The sequence below is a fragment of the Melopsittacus undulatus genome, chromosome 8 (genome assembly GCF_012275295.1).
Source record: "Melopsittacus undulatus isolate bMelUnd1 chromosome 8, bMelUnd1.mat.Z, whole genome shotgun sequence".
Taxonomy (NCBI): domain Eukaryota; kingdom Metazoa; phylum Chordata; class Aves; order Psittaciformes; family Psittaculidae; genus Melopsittacus; species Melopsittacus undulatus.
Window position 1 is genome coordinate 8,525,745 of NC_047534.1, and position 16,082 is coordinate 8,541,826.

At 42.8% G+C, this 16,082-nt stretch overlaps 2 protein-coding genes across 2 annotated transcripts; both read left to right on the forward strand.

Annotated features, from left to right (window-relative positions):
* The first annotated feature begins 169 nt into the window (after positions 1-169).
* Positions 170-5,697, forward strand: ERI2 (ERI1 exoribonuclease family member 2). Its single transcript, XM_013127567.3, has 8 exons — positions 170-192; positions 379-515; positions 692-819; positions 920-1,076; positions 1,582-1,682; positions 2,838-2,919; positions 3,570-3,658; positions 3,870-5,697. Exons 1-8 carry the CDS (start codon positions 170-172, stop codon positions 5,205-5,207), a joined length of 2,055 nt encoding a protein of 684 aa, XP_012983021.2. The 3' UTR covers positions 5,208-5,697.
* A 5,941-nt stretch (positions 5,698-11,638) lies between these two features.
* THUMPD1 (THUMP domain containing 1) lies at positions 11,639-15,328 on the forward strand. Its single transcript, XM_034065745.1, has 4 exons — positions 11,639-11,902; positions 12,223-12,403; positions 12,762-13,010; positions 13,589-15,328. The coding sequence occupies exons 1-4, from the start codon at positions 11,687-11,689 to the stop codon at positions 13,912-13,914; spliced, it is 972 nt and encodes a 323-aa protein (XP_033921636.1). The 5' UTR covers positions 11,639-11,686; the 3' UTR covers positions 13,915-15,328.
* The last annotated feature ends 754 nt before the right edge of the window (positions 15,329-16,082 follow it).

Below are 16,082 nucleotides of genomic sequence, written 5' to 3' on the forward strand. Positions count from 1 at the left end.
CCCCTGGATAGCCCGCCGTGTAGGCACGCAGCTACCTGCGCCTGCCTGCGGGCAAGGCCAGAGCAGCCGATCGCCGACAGCGCAGATAGGGGCGGGCCGCTGCCGCCGGCGGGTGGTTTGAAATGGAGGCTGCGGCGCCTTGGGGTGGCGGCTGCGGCTGAGGGCCGGGATGGCCACCAAGCGTCTGGCTAGGTGCGGGCCGTGGCGACAGCCTCGGGGGGGGGGGGGTGCGGGGGTGCGCGCTGTCCCAGTGAGGCTTCTGAAGGGAATCCAGGCGAGGAGGAAGGGGTGAGGGTGGTGCCCGGGCGGGGGTGCTGGGTGCTGGGTGATGGTGCTGGGTGATGGATGATGGATGGTGGGTGCTGGTGCTGTCCTTAGGCAGCTGGGGCTGGCTCGGAGCAGCGCGCGGACGCGGAGCAGCGCGCGGGCGGAGCGGCAGCGGTTCGGGTACCTGATCGTCATCGACTTCGAGGCCACGTGCTGGCGGGACGCGGGGCGGCGCGCGCCCGAGATCGGTGAGCGCGGGAGGGGCGGTGCAGGGGTCGCTCCGAGCCCCGGCTGGCGCGGCTGACAGGTCAACCCCGACCACAACAGGCGGAGTGACGGCTGTGAACGGCTCTTGCCTCCCCGGCTTTGGGGTTGTTGGTTCTCTTCTTTGCTTCCTCGTTTTCCTCCTTCTGCTTTCTCACAGTCGAATTTCCAGCAGTCCTGTTAAACACCGCAACAGGAGAGATTGAATCTGAATTCCACACATACGTCCAGCCCCAGGAGCATCCTATTCTCTCTGAATTTTGCACAGAACTGACTGGCATAACACAGGTATAATTATTATTTATTGTATTATTTAAAGAACTAAAAAGAAATACACCTCAAATGACCTTCAGTACATACTAACACATTCTTGTTCCATTTCATAAAGAATCAGGTTGATGAAGGGGTCCCCCTAAGCATTTGTTTATCACAGTTTTTGAAATGGATTCAAAAGATACAAATGGAGAAGAAAATTGTATTTGGTACAGATATCCCATGCAATTCTACTTCAGAAGCAAAAGCATGTACCTTTGTTACTTGGACAGGTAAATAAAATTCTAATTTGCTTTTTCTGGGGAGTAATACCCATTAAAAATTAACATCTGGTGGTGGTAGTGAGATTGTCTTCACTTCCAGGGTGCCAAACCCCTGTTATTAGGTGTTAAAGATGCCCAATATTGGGATAAGGCTGAAAATATGAAACCCACTCAATCCTGATGTGTTCCCTACATCTTCACCTTCAGGGTCTGACCTTGTTACATTTTTCTGCTTTACATACAGAACACTGTCACCATTCTCAATGTGTCTAAATGATTTAATGAGGTGTTTGAGATCTTTACCCACGTGAAGTGATTCTTTACTAACAGGCATTCACTAACCCTGATGTCCAATTGCAGCAACCCTAGTGCTTTTTATCTACAAACACTGCATTAGCCTGTGCTTCCTGTCCAGCACTACAGGATGCTACTGTTATGTTGATGTTATGTCCCTTTACACACGTTTCAGGCCAGTTCTTTAGTGACAGCTTATTTGTGGGTGTTTTCCTTGCAGACTGGGACCTGGGTGTGTGTTTGCATTACGAGTGTAAAAGGAAGCAGCTGCGAAAACCTGACATTTTAAATTCCTGGATTGATCTCAAAGCAACATACAGGGTGAGAAGATCCACAGACTGTGAAACATTTATACTCATATTATCATCTCAAAGGCTAACTGTATCTGAGGTTGCAAGCCAGTATTGTACAATCCAGTGACTAGGGGAACCCATTTGTTTTCTTTCCATGTTGCTATTGCTCAGTAGCAAACTGCATGCCCTAGAAATGTGTGAATTTTGATAGAAATCTTAATGCTAGGAAAACAACCTGGTGTTATTGTTGGATAAATTAATTCTCTTGATGAAAAATTCTCCTAGAGAATTCATTTATCTAAGCTCCTCTTGCTTTTCTGACATCTTTTGCTCTGCTTGCTTCCTAACTTACCTTGTTTTGTGTGTTTTATTGCTGCCTCTCATTGCTGTGTAGAAAATAGTCATCAGCATCTGTTTAGAAGTACTTAAAGGCCTAGCATGTGAACTGCACTTGGACCAGGAAGTATATTCTGAATAGCACGAATAATATTGACAACATGAATGTATATTTGGTTACATAGTCTATGCTGCAACAGAGTTCCAACCTGGGGGCTGACAGCACTGAAGATCAAGTAAACTTTAGGAGGGTGATCTAGGAGTTCACCTGTCCTGACACTTGGAGCTCAGGCTCTTAATCTAGACAGTGAAGCTTAGTCTCTTAATCTAGACAGTAGAATTAGGTCTTTATTAAAGATAAACAGTATGAATATTCTCCCTTTTTTGTGATCAGATGAGTTGCTTGGAGTGAGTGGCAATATTTGCTCTTTCTCATTTAAAAATAATTTATACCTATGCCAAATATATTAATGTCTGTGCCTTTGCAATATGGAACAACTTAAACATCTCAAGATATTATTTATAGTTGTATTCTTCAATGCTGCTCTGCTTAAGGCCTTCAATGTAAGCCATAAAGTGCAAATGAATGACTTCAGAGCTAAGACAGAATGGATTAGTTTAAGACTGAGAGAAGGGATTCATGGTTCTTTCCATTCTAACTTGTTACAGGATCAGTCACTTATGTTCTTAGGCTTATTTATCCCAACTATAAAATGAAGATACCCAACTTGCACGATTGCCTTGTGAGATTTATTATTTATAAGATGCTATTTCTGAAATGGTTTCCCCTTCAATATGAAGAGGTTTTGAAGTGCTTTATGTTAAGCACCTGTGTTTCTTTCCTTAGGTCTTCTATAATAGAAAGCCTAAAGGGCTAAATGGTGCTTTGCAGGATTTGGGGATAGCTTTTACAGGACGGGAACATTCTGGTAAGTATGATAATGATGATCCTCATTTTAATATATATATATATATATTTTATAAAGCTTAGTAGCTACTTTTTAGCTTTATTCAGTGAAAGTGAAGCAGCTAGTAATAGCTAGTCATTAATCTAAATAGTAACTATTGTTACCAGGATATACAATGTTCTGTCCAACAAAAACATCAGAACAAGAACAGCTTGATGCTTCAAAGATGTGAGTCTGTTACTGCTAACCTCCTGCTTAATTTCTGCAATTTCCCCTTGTGCTATTGAGTGCATGCTCAACAAGATCAATTTCTGAATCAGGGGGAGGACAGGGAAACTTGATTTTACCTGAGAGGTCTGGACAGCATGTTAGTGTAAGAGAATACCAGAACAATATGATTGGTTTTAAATGATTAATAACACAGTAAGGATTTTAAAACTTGTGGATGTATATTCAGCTCAATGGATCCGTCCTTCGGACATCACAGCACAGGGAATTCTTTGGAATTTTTTACTTCTGCTTCCCTTTTTTGAACTAGGTAACTGTGTCAAGAGTTTTGTGAATCCCTGTCATTTATGTAAGGCTTACCTAGACTACACTTTTCCTCTAACAAGAACATATCCCCAGTAATAGTTTAAAAATAAGGTATTAATATAACCATACTTTTGAAGGGTTGGATGATTCCCGGAATACTGCCCGTCTAGCTTGGAGGCTGATCTGTGATGGATGTGTGCTGAAGGTTACCAAATCTTTGGATAAGGTTAGTAACTACTTCATATTTTCCCTTGTACTTACTTTGCAGCCCTGGAATACAGATAAAAGGTGAGCTGTTCAAATAATGAAGCCAGTATCTTGACTATGAACTGAACAAAACATCCCTAGGATAATACGCTTATTCATTTTGTGCACTAATTTCTAAAACTGCTGGATATTTACCTTCCAAAATCTCCTTTTGTTTACGGACTCCCTAGACACATCTGAAAAATAACTTAATTTCCAGAACACTGACTATAAACTCCACTGGTAAGACTCCACTGGGAAGTAACAGCAGACCTGAAGCATCTAGAGATGGAATTTGTGAAACAAACTCTCTGGATGAGAAAAACCGTATTGCTGGAATAAAGATAAATTCTACTGTACAAACTGGGGAACAACAGACCACTTGCATCGATTCCTCTGCAGCTGTCCTCTTTGTACCTACCAGCAACTCAAGGTCTGAATTACCTGCTCAGTCCCAAAGCTCTTCAACAGCATGTACTGGCAGATGTCCTGTTCCTCTTGAGCGGGCACAGCAAAATCCCAGCACTGTATCAACAGGCATTTGGCAAGGATTGAACAATGGGCACCCTCTGAGTACAACCAGATACAGCCTTCCAGAACATGGATCAGGATTAGTGCTTGTCTCCACTACCATCTCTTCAGTCAATATCTCCAATGAGGATACCAGTACTAGTTCTGATTGCTTATCTCTGCTGACTGACTGGGAAGATGTTGCTTTAATACCAGAGTCTCAGTATGAACAGAATTCAGACTGTGTTCAATTCAAAGATGACTCCAGTACAGATATTTTACCAATGTCTGAAGAAAGAACAATTTTGAAACCATCAGCTGTAATGAGTTCAGCTAATCAAAGTTTGGAGAAAACTGAAGTACCTGTGGGACCTCTGAAATCTGTAATTTACAAAAGTCCTGATACTACTGTCAATAATGTAGGAGCAGTACAAAGGCAGACTTCAGATTTCTCAGCCTTTAAGTTACCGTCTGCAAGGGTAAATACTATTTCATCACAAACAGTAGTAACTGGCAGTTATTCTACTCCTTCAGAGGCTCCTAAAAGAAAGCCAACTAGCCCAAAAATGTTCCCACCAGTGAAAAAAATGTCTTTTGCTATATATCAAGAGAAAACTGCCTCATTTGATCATTCCTTACCTTTAAGAAGTTCAAATTTGCCCAAAGTGTCTCCTGCCATTCTGAACTCCACAGCCAATTTGAATCAGTCTGTAAGAGCCATGAAAAATGGAAAACCAACTCCACCTCTGTGTAATTGTGGCAGAAGAGCTAGAAAACTTTACGTTTCGAACACTGGTCCAAATCATGGCAAAGCATTTTTCTGTTGTCCTGTTGGCAAGCATGAAGGCAGTAAGAAAGGCTGTGGATACTTCAAGTGGGAATATGCACTTCTAAAAGAGAAATCTAATGGTCCTGCTCGGAATGCAGATGCTTTGATCTCTCTCAGAAGTGTTGCTAATAATTCAGAAAATTCTTCCAACAAAAAGTGTTTGTGTCTTAGGCCCTCTATGCGAACCTAGAAATCGGTAAAATTTCTGGCCAGTCAAATGATGTCAGATATGCATTCTAAGAATGGGGCAGAAATTACACTGCTTAGTTAACACAGAAATGGAAATCACTGCTTAGCACAGAAATGGAAATCAATCAAGCATAAAAAACATCAATATATCAAAGTATCTCTTTAGTGATGTGTGAGAGAACAGATGAAACTATTAAGTGCTAAAATTAACATATAAGCAGCTGCTGCTACAAATCTTAAATTTCCGCTTTATCAAGTATTTTAAATACTTTAAAATGTTCCTTAAGGCCTGGACTAGTAATGATAGTGGTTTTATTTATACTTTTTTCTAAATACACTTGTAATGGTTATAACTAACTTTTAAAAATGTATTTCAAAGTTGTTGCACTTCTCAAAAGGGATTCTTGAAGCTGTAATGTTTTCTTAATGGGTTTTTTATCCTTTAAGTAACAATAAAGATAAAATGCTGGTGGCATTTCATTAAATACTTTATTTACCCACCACCTTGACTCAGACTATATGAGTTTCCCATTTCATTTGTATACTCAATCCACCTCCTTCTGTACTATTAGTATATCATCTTGAACAGCCAAATGCTGGGAATGAGGTAAGAATTTATTCAAAACTGAAACTAATTCTCCTGCAGAATTTCTTCATAATTGCAGTAGAAAAACAAGTGAAACCATAAGGATCTTTTTTTAGATGCTGTCTGTCAGTGTTACAACTGATTGTTCTTCAACACAGCCTAACATTAACAAGCAATTAATTAACATGGATATGATGATAAAGTCATTCCATGCAAAATGAAATATGGTAGTCTCATTCAAATTATGAAGAGCTGTGTGTGGAGGATGTAAGGTAATATAATGTTGGTGCCTTTTTTATAGAAATTCAACCTTGCTGCCTCTTCACTCCTTAACTTTGAATTACCTGGTGCAGGCAACTGAAATTCTCATTCATCTGCTCTTGTCATTTACTCTAATAACTGCACCAAAGTGCTCCACAAATCCCAGAACAATTTCTCCTGTGCTTCACTTTTAGGCCTAATAATGGATATTTGCAGGTTTTGTGCAGTCTAATCCAGAGCAGAGTGTATGATGAAACTCTTTGGATGGCAAATATGTTCTTGTTTGAGGGTACATATTTGCAGCACTCAATACTTAACTTACTGGTTGGTTGCTCTGTGGTTGAAGTTATAACTGTGCTGCATGCTGCCCCTGTGCAGTGCCAGGGGAAGTGAAAACCTGGGCAAGAGCAGCCACAGAGAATAGAGCTGCTTGTTACTGGGCTCTCCTTGCTTACCTCAAAGGCAATGCTTGAGTCAAAGCATGGTATCTTACATACAAATATATATATGTCCCTTGAATCCATGGTGAAAAATGCTGCTCCAAGTTGACTTTCCTCAGCCAGTGTCTCATGCATTCTAAAATATATCTGAGAAAGTCAAGTCCAGCCAGTATCTGGTACAGAAGGAAATGTTCCACAGTCTATTTGGCAGGAATAAGGCAAATATTAAAGTATCAACAAGGGACGTGCCAGCAAAGCAAATACATCAGTGGTTGTCTTGAGTAAATGACAATTAGAAAAGTATGAATTTCTGAGCAGGAGTAAGTAACAGCATAGTGAGGATGTCAGCAGGATAGAATGATGTTGCATTTTTCTAAGGGAAAAATTATACAGCCAAGCTAACACCACCTCAGAACAAGATGTTGTATGAATATATGTATGAGATTGCTGGGGTTTTGTTGAACTCATTTTTAGCAATAAGGATTTTTTGTTGTTTTTTTACTTCTAGTTGGGTATTTTCTCATTTGTTATTCTCTGCTTGTCAGAGTGAAGAGCTCTGCCATATCAATTTTATAAACATTATCTTATAAATTTAAAGACTTTGAACTATCAGTATTTTGTTTCTGCAGTAGCTGTGTCTAATCCAGACACATGTGAATTCAGAAGCCTAACAGACTCATTTTTTTTTCCTTTTATGGTACAGACTTCATAAACTTGTGCTAATGTTCAGTTCATGGGCAATCTATTAACTATACACAGTGAAGAATTTACCAGAAGTTAATGTTAAAAAGAAATCAGTGCCTATATGACTGCTAAATTCTCTGAACTGCCTTTATTTTATAAAAATAAACCCACACTCTTTTGGGGATGTAAAACAATTGCTGATTTTGAATTATTGAAGCAAAAGCTTCTCATAAAAAATGTTGTTTCTCTTCCTTTTGCTGTGTGACCAGCTACAGAAATATACCTGATTTAAAATGTTATAGAATCATAGAATAGTTAGGGTTGGAAAGGACCTCAAGATCATCTAGTTCCAACCCCCCTGCCATGGGCAGACACCTCACACTAAACCATGTCACCCAAGGCTTCATTCAACCTGGCCTTTAACACCGCCAGGGATGGAGCATTCACAACTTCCCTGGGCAACCCATTCCAGTACCTCACCACCCTCACAGTAAAGAATTTCTTCCTTATATCCAATCTAAACTTCCCCTGTTTAAGTTTTAAACCATTACCCCTTGTCCTGTCACTACAGTCCCTAATGAAGAGTCCATCCCCAGCATCCCTGTAGGCCCCAACTTTCTCAGCCTGTCTTCATACGAGAGCTGCTCCAGTCCCCTGATCATCCTCATGGCCTCCTCTGGACTTGTTCCAACAGTTCCGTGTCATTTTTATGTTGAGGACACCAGAACTGCACACAATACTCCAAGTGAGGTCTCATAAGAGCAGAGTAGAGGGGCAAGATCACATCCTTCAACATGCTGGTCACACTCCTTTTGATGCAGCCCAGGATATCTATACCTTCCACTTACTGTGAGGCCAATATCATAGCTGCTGTGGGAATGTTCAGCCATTTTTGGAGATGCTGTAATTCCACTGCTAAAACGGACAGCCACTGGATCTTGATGCTTTGTGCACACACAGGAACACTTCTTAAAATAAGCAAAATGATTAATAAAGTGATTTGAAAGTGCGAGCGACTTACACTATATTGAAAATATTTAACCAAAAACACTGCAGCAACTGAAAGTGTCATAAATATCTGATATTTTTTCACTTTGCAGTCTTAATAGGGCAAAAATATATTGGTGTGTGTCAGCTTTTCTTATTCAAAACAAACCACTGTGCTTTTCTTTCATTATAACCATGGTGCTTTCACAGTGGTATTTACTCACTTCAGGAGTTCAGCTATCCTCTGTGGCCCTCTGACACAAGCAATTTGAATTTCAGAGACTGACATTCAGCCCCAACAGAGCGTACAGCTGGTGCCACAGAATCATCAGCGATGACACACTTTTCCTTGGATTTCTGTAATCGATGAAGAATTTCCTTCATCTGGAATTGGGCCTCTCTGGTACTTCTGCAAATTAAATCAACATTGCAAAAGCACAGGCCCACACAGTGTGACCTTTTAGAAAGTACCTCACCTACCTGATACATGATTTGAAACTTATGCATACAGTGTGCTTTAAAGGCGGCTAATGCATTTACCAGTAGCAATAAAGTCACCTCCTGAGTGAAAAATTCACTGAGGCAGCAAGAACATGATACTTATTATATATTTGAAAGTACAATAGCACCAAGTTTCATTTTCAGGGGAGCAGATTTTAACAGTACACTTCAGAAGGTAAAGCATATTCTCCAGAGGTTGTTTCTTGTTCTATCTACAGCCTGCCAAAACCTGTTTTTCCTGTAAAAGGAGCAATTGTGTCAGATAAGTGATATCTCTGCTCTGCCCTTGCTGCCAGGCTGGACATAACTGTGTTTAGCTCCTCATCATGAACAGCCTGAGACTACAAAAACAGTCCTACATCTATAGAGACAAGACCAATGTAGTAAGAAAGGTGATTGACAGGTTTCTGTGGAGCTCGGAGTGGAGCTAGAACATGTGAGTCCCGAATCTTTCCTTTTCCTTCTCTCTTCCCACCCACCAGCCCATGGACGAACACGATCATAAAACCTTGCTACAGCCAGGTTACATCTGTTACACTCTGGCTGGGGCAACCCAGGAGCAACAGATTGGTTTTGTGACTACACAGCTCAGCAGGTAGCTTGGGGCTCCACACGTAAGCACAGCAGTTCAGCCATGACAACAGTTGAGTATTCCTGATATATTCTTGATAATAGTCCTGGGATGCTGCAGCTGGTGACAGGACCAGCTTTAATACCTGGTAAGTTGTGAGGTTTTTAAGGGCTCTACCTCATGTTCAGAGAGCACATGTGGTGCTCCAGCACTGCAGGAGGGAATATGTGCCATCCTCTCAGCCATTCAGGCCACAGCCCAACATCACTGTGGGCACTGTGTGGCATTGATGTGTGCCTCTACATTCAGCCTCCCCTGCGAGGATTTCACTCACTAGGGATCTAGTGACAGATGTAGCTTAAATTGGGGCATCATCATAAGAGTTTGGCTACTAGAGTCCTAAATAGCTCCCACTGTATTTCCATGCTCAAAACATAAGCAGGGAGCTTGCTAACATCCATGTACGTTTCGGGAGCAGAACAGTGCTCTGGGTGCTGATCAGTGAGGGTGATGCCACAGTCTTTCTTGGCACACAAGCCCTGTAATTTTGCCAGAACTGGGGTTCTGCCCATGTCTGTAAACAGCACACTCCAAGGAGATATTAACCACTTCCCTGCAACATTCACTGCAGCAGAAAGAAACTGATTCAAAACAGCTCCCCAAACGACAAACCTGCTCTCACAGTCAGTCTGCAGTAGTGATATTTTAAACTGCTTTTTGAAATGCATGCGATGGAAGTCTCCCAGAGGAATAGCCTTAAAGGGATTCCCTACCCAGATCACATCACTCCAGAGGAGGCATGAACATTAAGAGAAAATGACAGCAATGGCTTATGATAAGAGTCAGGAAATGTGCCAGTAATATGTAGGCAAAAAGGTTTCCACTTCAGGAAGAAACCCATAACTTTCACAGTGACCTAACCTGTAACCTATTCTTTTGATAGGGCATATAACTGATTTGCAGAGTACCAATGGGTATTTCCAAGTCCCCCAGCACTTTTCAGCACTGAAGTATCCTAGTTACATTCTGTATGGTTTCCTCTGCACCTACAGCTGCCTGTAGAACTTCATTTTTCAAACATGTCCTGACATGCCCAACTCCAGAGACTATCCCTATACTTCACCACAACTTGGAGTCTTTCACACAACCCCAGCCCTGCAGAGAATGAGTGACTTAATTTATGCGTGGTCAGTAATCCCACTGATGTTTAACAATTGCTGTAGAATTATAGGAACCTCAAAGGCTTTGCAGGAACAAAGGTTCAGATAAGACATAAACGCCACCTCCTGTTGCAGTTGTAACTTGCATCAATTCATGAAGTTTCCTTTTTTCCTACTTCCATAAAATCATAGAACGGTTTGTGTTGGAAGGGACCTTGAGCTCATCCAGTTCCAGTCCCCTGCCACAGGCAGGGACACCTTCCACTAGACCAGGTTGCTCCAGGCCCCATCCAGCCTGGCCTTGAACACTGCCAGGGATGGGGCAGCCACAGCTTCTCCGGGCACCCTGTGCCAGCACCTCAGCACCCTCACAGGGGACTTAATGTTTGACAGCACTTCAGCCCACCTGGATTCTCTGAAGCTCAAGGAGAGTCCTGCCCCTAGAGAGGCCTGCTTAGCTGACTCTTCTACCTGTTTTCACAAAATCAGGAGGGGCTTAATTCTCCCCATGCATTGTCCACGAAACTCACGAGTTACTGCAGGCAGAGGAGGCTCGTATGGACAGGGAAGCACAAAGACACCTTCCTTTAGGACCCATGCTGTGGGCTATGCCTTTTCTCTCAACACATGTTCTCTAGTATCTCGCACCTAAATTTACCTGTATAAAGAGTTTCTGTTTCTGCTGGTCTCTCTACACCATGACACCTTCAGGAGTTAGATATGAAGGGAGGGAAGCAGCTGACCCATCTCTCCCCCCGTTGGGGTGTACAGGTCAGTGCTCTGCGCTCCAGTGCTGAGCAGGATTGAGGTCTCCTTGCTCCCCTGCACTTCAGTGAGCACCCATCCTCCCCTGCCCCCGTCCCACTGATCATGTGCTCTGGAATCATTAACACAAACCCAGACTTTAACCCTGGAACTTAAGTTCGGCACAGGAGAAGGCTTGAAGGGCTACGATGGACAGGGCCCGGCCACAGCCGAGTGCTGTGCAGGGCACGTGTAACCCCTGAGGTGAACTGCAGTTTTAACGGATGGGGTTTGTTTCTTCTTTCTCCAAGGGCGCTGCTCTGCGCACAGCAGCACCGCTCGGCAGAGCAGCCTGGGGGCGGCTGAGGGCATCACCAGGGCCGCGGCTCGGCTCCCCCGCCGGTGTGACGGGAGGTGCCGCGCCCGCGGCCCTCAGCGCTCCCCGGCAGGGCGGTAACGGGCCGCGGGGCGGCGCTCTTCCCGGCAGGCCGGCGGCGCGGCGCTGACGCCATCGCAGTGCGCGGCAGCAGCAGCGAGTGGCGGTCAATGGCCGCAGCGGAGGCGGCGGCGGCGGCGAGGAAGCGGCGGCCCAAGGGGCACTTCGCGGCCGGGCGGGCCAAGCGGCCCCGCAGCGGCGGGAGGCAGCTGGAGGCCGGCATGCGCGGCATCCTCATCACCTGCAACATGAACGAGCGCAAGTGCGTGGGGGAGGCCTACAGCCTCCTCGGCGAGTACGGGGACCTGCTCTACGGGCCTGAGCAGGTGCGTGCGGGCGGGACCGGCCGGGGGGTCGGGGCTGGGCGGGAGACGGCCCTGACGCCGGGGAGCGCGGCTTCGGCTGCTCCGCTGCTGCCCGCGGCCTGGCAGCGGTGACAGCGGGGGGGGGGGTAGCGCCTGGAGCCTGCTCTGTGTGTGAAACCCCATGTTTGTGTTCACCACACACGGTTTCTGGCATCAACCCCCAGTGCAGCCCCTCGGGTTGGGTGGATATAAAGTCCTTGCCCATCACCTCCAGGCTTTGGGGCCATGCTGGCGGTTTGTGTTGCTCAGTACTCACCAAACGAAACATGCCGTGTGTGAAGTTTTCAGATCACGAGGAACGGCTGTCTGGAAGCGAGAGGGAGGAGGATGAGGATGACGTTGAGGCAGCCCTGAAGAAGGAGGTCGGCCAGATCCGTGCCTCGACGGAGCAGAAGCTGCGGCGGTTCCAGTCGGTGGAGAGTGGTGCCAATAACGTGGTCTTCATCAGAACCCAGGGCATTGGTAGGACATCAGCTGATGCTGTGTAATGCTGTGGGGTAAACTACACTAAACAGTGGTAGTAAAAAGCCACAGAACATGACTTCCAAGAAACACATATACACCAAACACAGGGTTTTCCCCCTCCTTTTTGCATAGTCCCTGACTTTTGTCATTAGCAGAGTTGCTAAAGGTAGAGGAGTATGCATTGACAAAATAATCCTTGATTATCCAGTTTTGATATAGCAAAAGAACTCCTTACAGAAAAGGGTTTGAGAGAGAGCAGTGCAGCTGAGTGTTTCTCCAGTGTGTTACTTAGAGGGGTCAGGAAGGGAGAAAATGCCTTCAATTTGTTTCTCATACCTAGCTGTTTTTCTTGTAGAACCTGAGAACCTGGTGCACCATATATTAAAGGATATGCATGCCACTAAAAAGAAGAAAACGAGAGTAATCCTGAGGATGCTGCCCATTTCTGGAACTTGCAAAGCTTTTATGGAGGATATGAAAAAATATACGGAAACATTTTTTGAGCCTTGGTTTAAAGCCCCTAATAAGGGTACTTTTCAGATTGTTTACAAAGCTCGTAATAACAGTCATATGAGTAGGGAAGAAGTAATTAAGGAATTAGCAGGTATGTATGGATTTCCCACAAAACTGAGAACAAGTACCTAAGCAGTCCACAACTGCATGCATAACATAGGTCAGATTATTACAAGCGGTCTTAATGGGCACACACATTTGTTGCTTAAAATCTTTATGTTGAATTACAAAAGCTTCTCTAAAACTCAAAAAAAATTGACATCAATATTCCTTGCTGGTGTTAAGGTCTCAAGAGACAATAAGCAGAAACAAGTCCAGTGTTTGGAGTGTTATTTCCATGTTCTCTGAAATTAATGCTCTCAGGCTTTCTCTCTGGATGCTATGTTGAAATAGTGTGTTACTATTTCCATTGCATATATGACTCATAAAATAGCTCCACCTTACTCTAGTATTTTGTTTCTTGGTAACTGCAGTGGGACAGTTTTTCAGTTATGCTGGTATATTCTGAGTCCTGCTCCGTTCAGCTATTTTAAGCAATTACAAAAAAAACAAGTAGTTGGTTACAACTAAGGGGCATGTTGCTTTCCCTCTTAACTTTTCTCCTTTCATTAGGGCATGCTTACTGAAACAGTTTTCCCAGCATCTTTTAAACTACATCTTGTTTTACAGGAATTGTGGGCAGCCTCAATCCAGAAAACAAAGTCAACCTTAATAACCCACAATATACAATTGTGGTAGAAATAATAAAAACCGTCTGTTGCTTGAGTGTGGTGAGAGACTATGTTCTATTCAGAAAATACAATCTACAAGAGGTGGTGAAGAGCAACAAAGAAGACAAACAACAAAATACATCAAGTTTGACAGAAGAACAGAACTCCAAGGTAGTAAAACCAGAAGCTGAGGGAGAGAAGAGCTCAGAAGAAGCAAAACTAGAGAACAAGAATCAAGTTGAAACAGAAGCTGAGCCCAAGGGGAATGACACGCTGACAGTGTAAAAAGTGTGACAGAAGGGAAAGATAAACACAATCCAAACTAAAAGAGTTGCCCTAGAGTTCTGAAAGGGTGTTTTTAAAGAGGAGAGTGGTTTTGTTTTGAAATCTTGTTTTTAAAATTCACATGTGTAAGAATTCAATGCTTGGTGCAGGTAGAGCTGACATTACAACAGATACAAGAGTGCTCACCTTTCTGGTGAACCTTGCTGTCATTCTTTTACAGCTTTGTTCTGCAGTGCCTTTACCTAGTACAAAAAGCAGGAGTGTGTGCATGGCATATGTAAATGTGGCCATCCTGACATACATTGACTCTCCTTTGTTATATCTGATGGCTACAGAAGTGAAAAGGCAGTGTAGAGTCAGCTCTATCAGGAAGTATTGATGAAAGTGAGTGATCTGAAAAAGACAGTTGACTGCAGAGGGGTTTTAAGGATGTGATCTGACAACTTGTGTGACTGGAGAACTCAGATACAGTTTTCTGAGTGAACAACAGAATGAGCTAAACCTGATTATTTCCTGTCTGATGGAGGGTTATATACATATATATATATATATATATATACATACACATTGATCTACAAGGCTAAATCTTGAAAGTAAATGGGAAGAACTGCTATCATCAAAATACTTGAATATTATGAGACTATTTAGATTTGACTGTTCTAGGACAGTAGAAGTATAGTGCAGGCACTGCAGATGGTTTTAGCAAAAACTACATGTGTGTTTACATTAGCTGTGTATACAGCAGTTACTGGTTTGTAAGAAATGTTACAGTCACTGAACAGACTCCTTTTGTGTAATTTCTTGCTACAGCCTTTTGCTGCTCTTTCCAAAGACTTAATCCTTGGGGGTGTTTATGAAGTCTTCGTTTTGTTTTTATTTTTTTATTTAGGTCTCAAAATTTGAATTTAAATACTGCTTGGGAACTTCTTATGAAAGAAGCTCCCATTTGACTATACTGGATAAAGGGAATTAAGCTTAATTTTTGGTACAGTTTTAGCTTTACAGTATTAATTCTGTTTCAGATTGAAAGTAATGTTAGTGAGTCTGTTGCCTGTTTGTTACAGCAGCTCTTTTGATACCCCAGTGACTCAAAAAACAACCAAAGCCAGTGCATCTATAACTTGCTTTCCAATAGGGTTCTGAGTATGCTTCCTGTACAACTGTCTAGCTTTAGTATTTCATTTCTAGCATAAAAGCTTGTGGGTTGCCAGTGGGGAAAGACTCATCTTGAAGAACACCACTTGTTACGTGTCTTGGTTTAATGAAAAGGATTTGTCAAAGTCTGTCAACAATGTTGAATTTGTATTTTCCTCTTCTCAAAATTCTTTCAGAAGCTGGAAAATTAAGACAACTCTTTTCCCCAGTCCTCTTTCCCTTACTACCCGTTTATTAAAACTCTGCTTTCTTACCTCCATCAGTGTTTTCCTTAAATTTTAAAGCTGCTTGTGTGTGAATTAAAACCATCAATGTCTGGATAACACATAGGAAAGAACCATTTGAGACCAGATGCGAAGGTCAACTGTGAATGTTTATTGGTGGCGTATGTTGATGACCATGATTCAAGACAGCCTGCTTACCTTACTTACTAAGGACAAGGATAGACTCATGGATAGTTTGTAGTTTTTGATTGTTGTGTTTTGGTTTGGGTTTTTTTTTAGCCTTCTCACTTATGTGTGTCTACAGGACCTGCAGTTCTTCAGAAGAAACTGCTGAATAGCTGCTGCCTGTTTGTCAAGCCTGTGTCTGTCTTACATGTACATGCTGCCTATGCTGGAGTCTTAAAAGATGCCATCCTTTTACTTTTGTTTTTTTTATAACTTGCAGTTATTGAACATTCACTGTTAACACATTAATTCCTAAATTTATTTAGATTCATACAAGCAGAGTGCTTAATTTGGATGTGTGTGGCCATTTCTGGGAACTTTATTGTATACTATCACAATTTCCTTGTTAGTAAACCTCTTGTGAATTAAATTATCTGGTCTCAAAAGAATGAACACACTCCTTCATCCTGGAATCACTTCTACTTGTACTGTAATTCTGAAAAGTGCTACATGGCTGGAAGTTGTGTTTGCATCTGCCATGCCAAGGTAGGCTTGATTTTTGTTAAGCAAGAACACAAGCATTTAAAAAACAAACGGGAGTTTTTAAACCTTGTGCATTCTTAC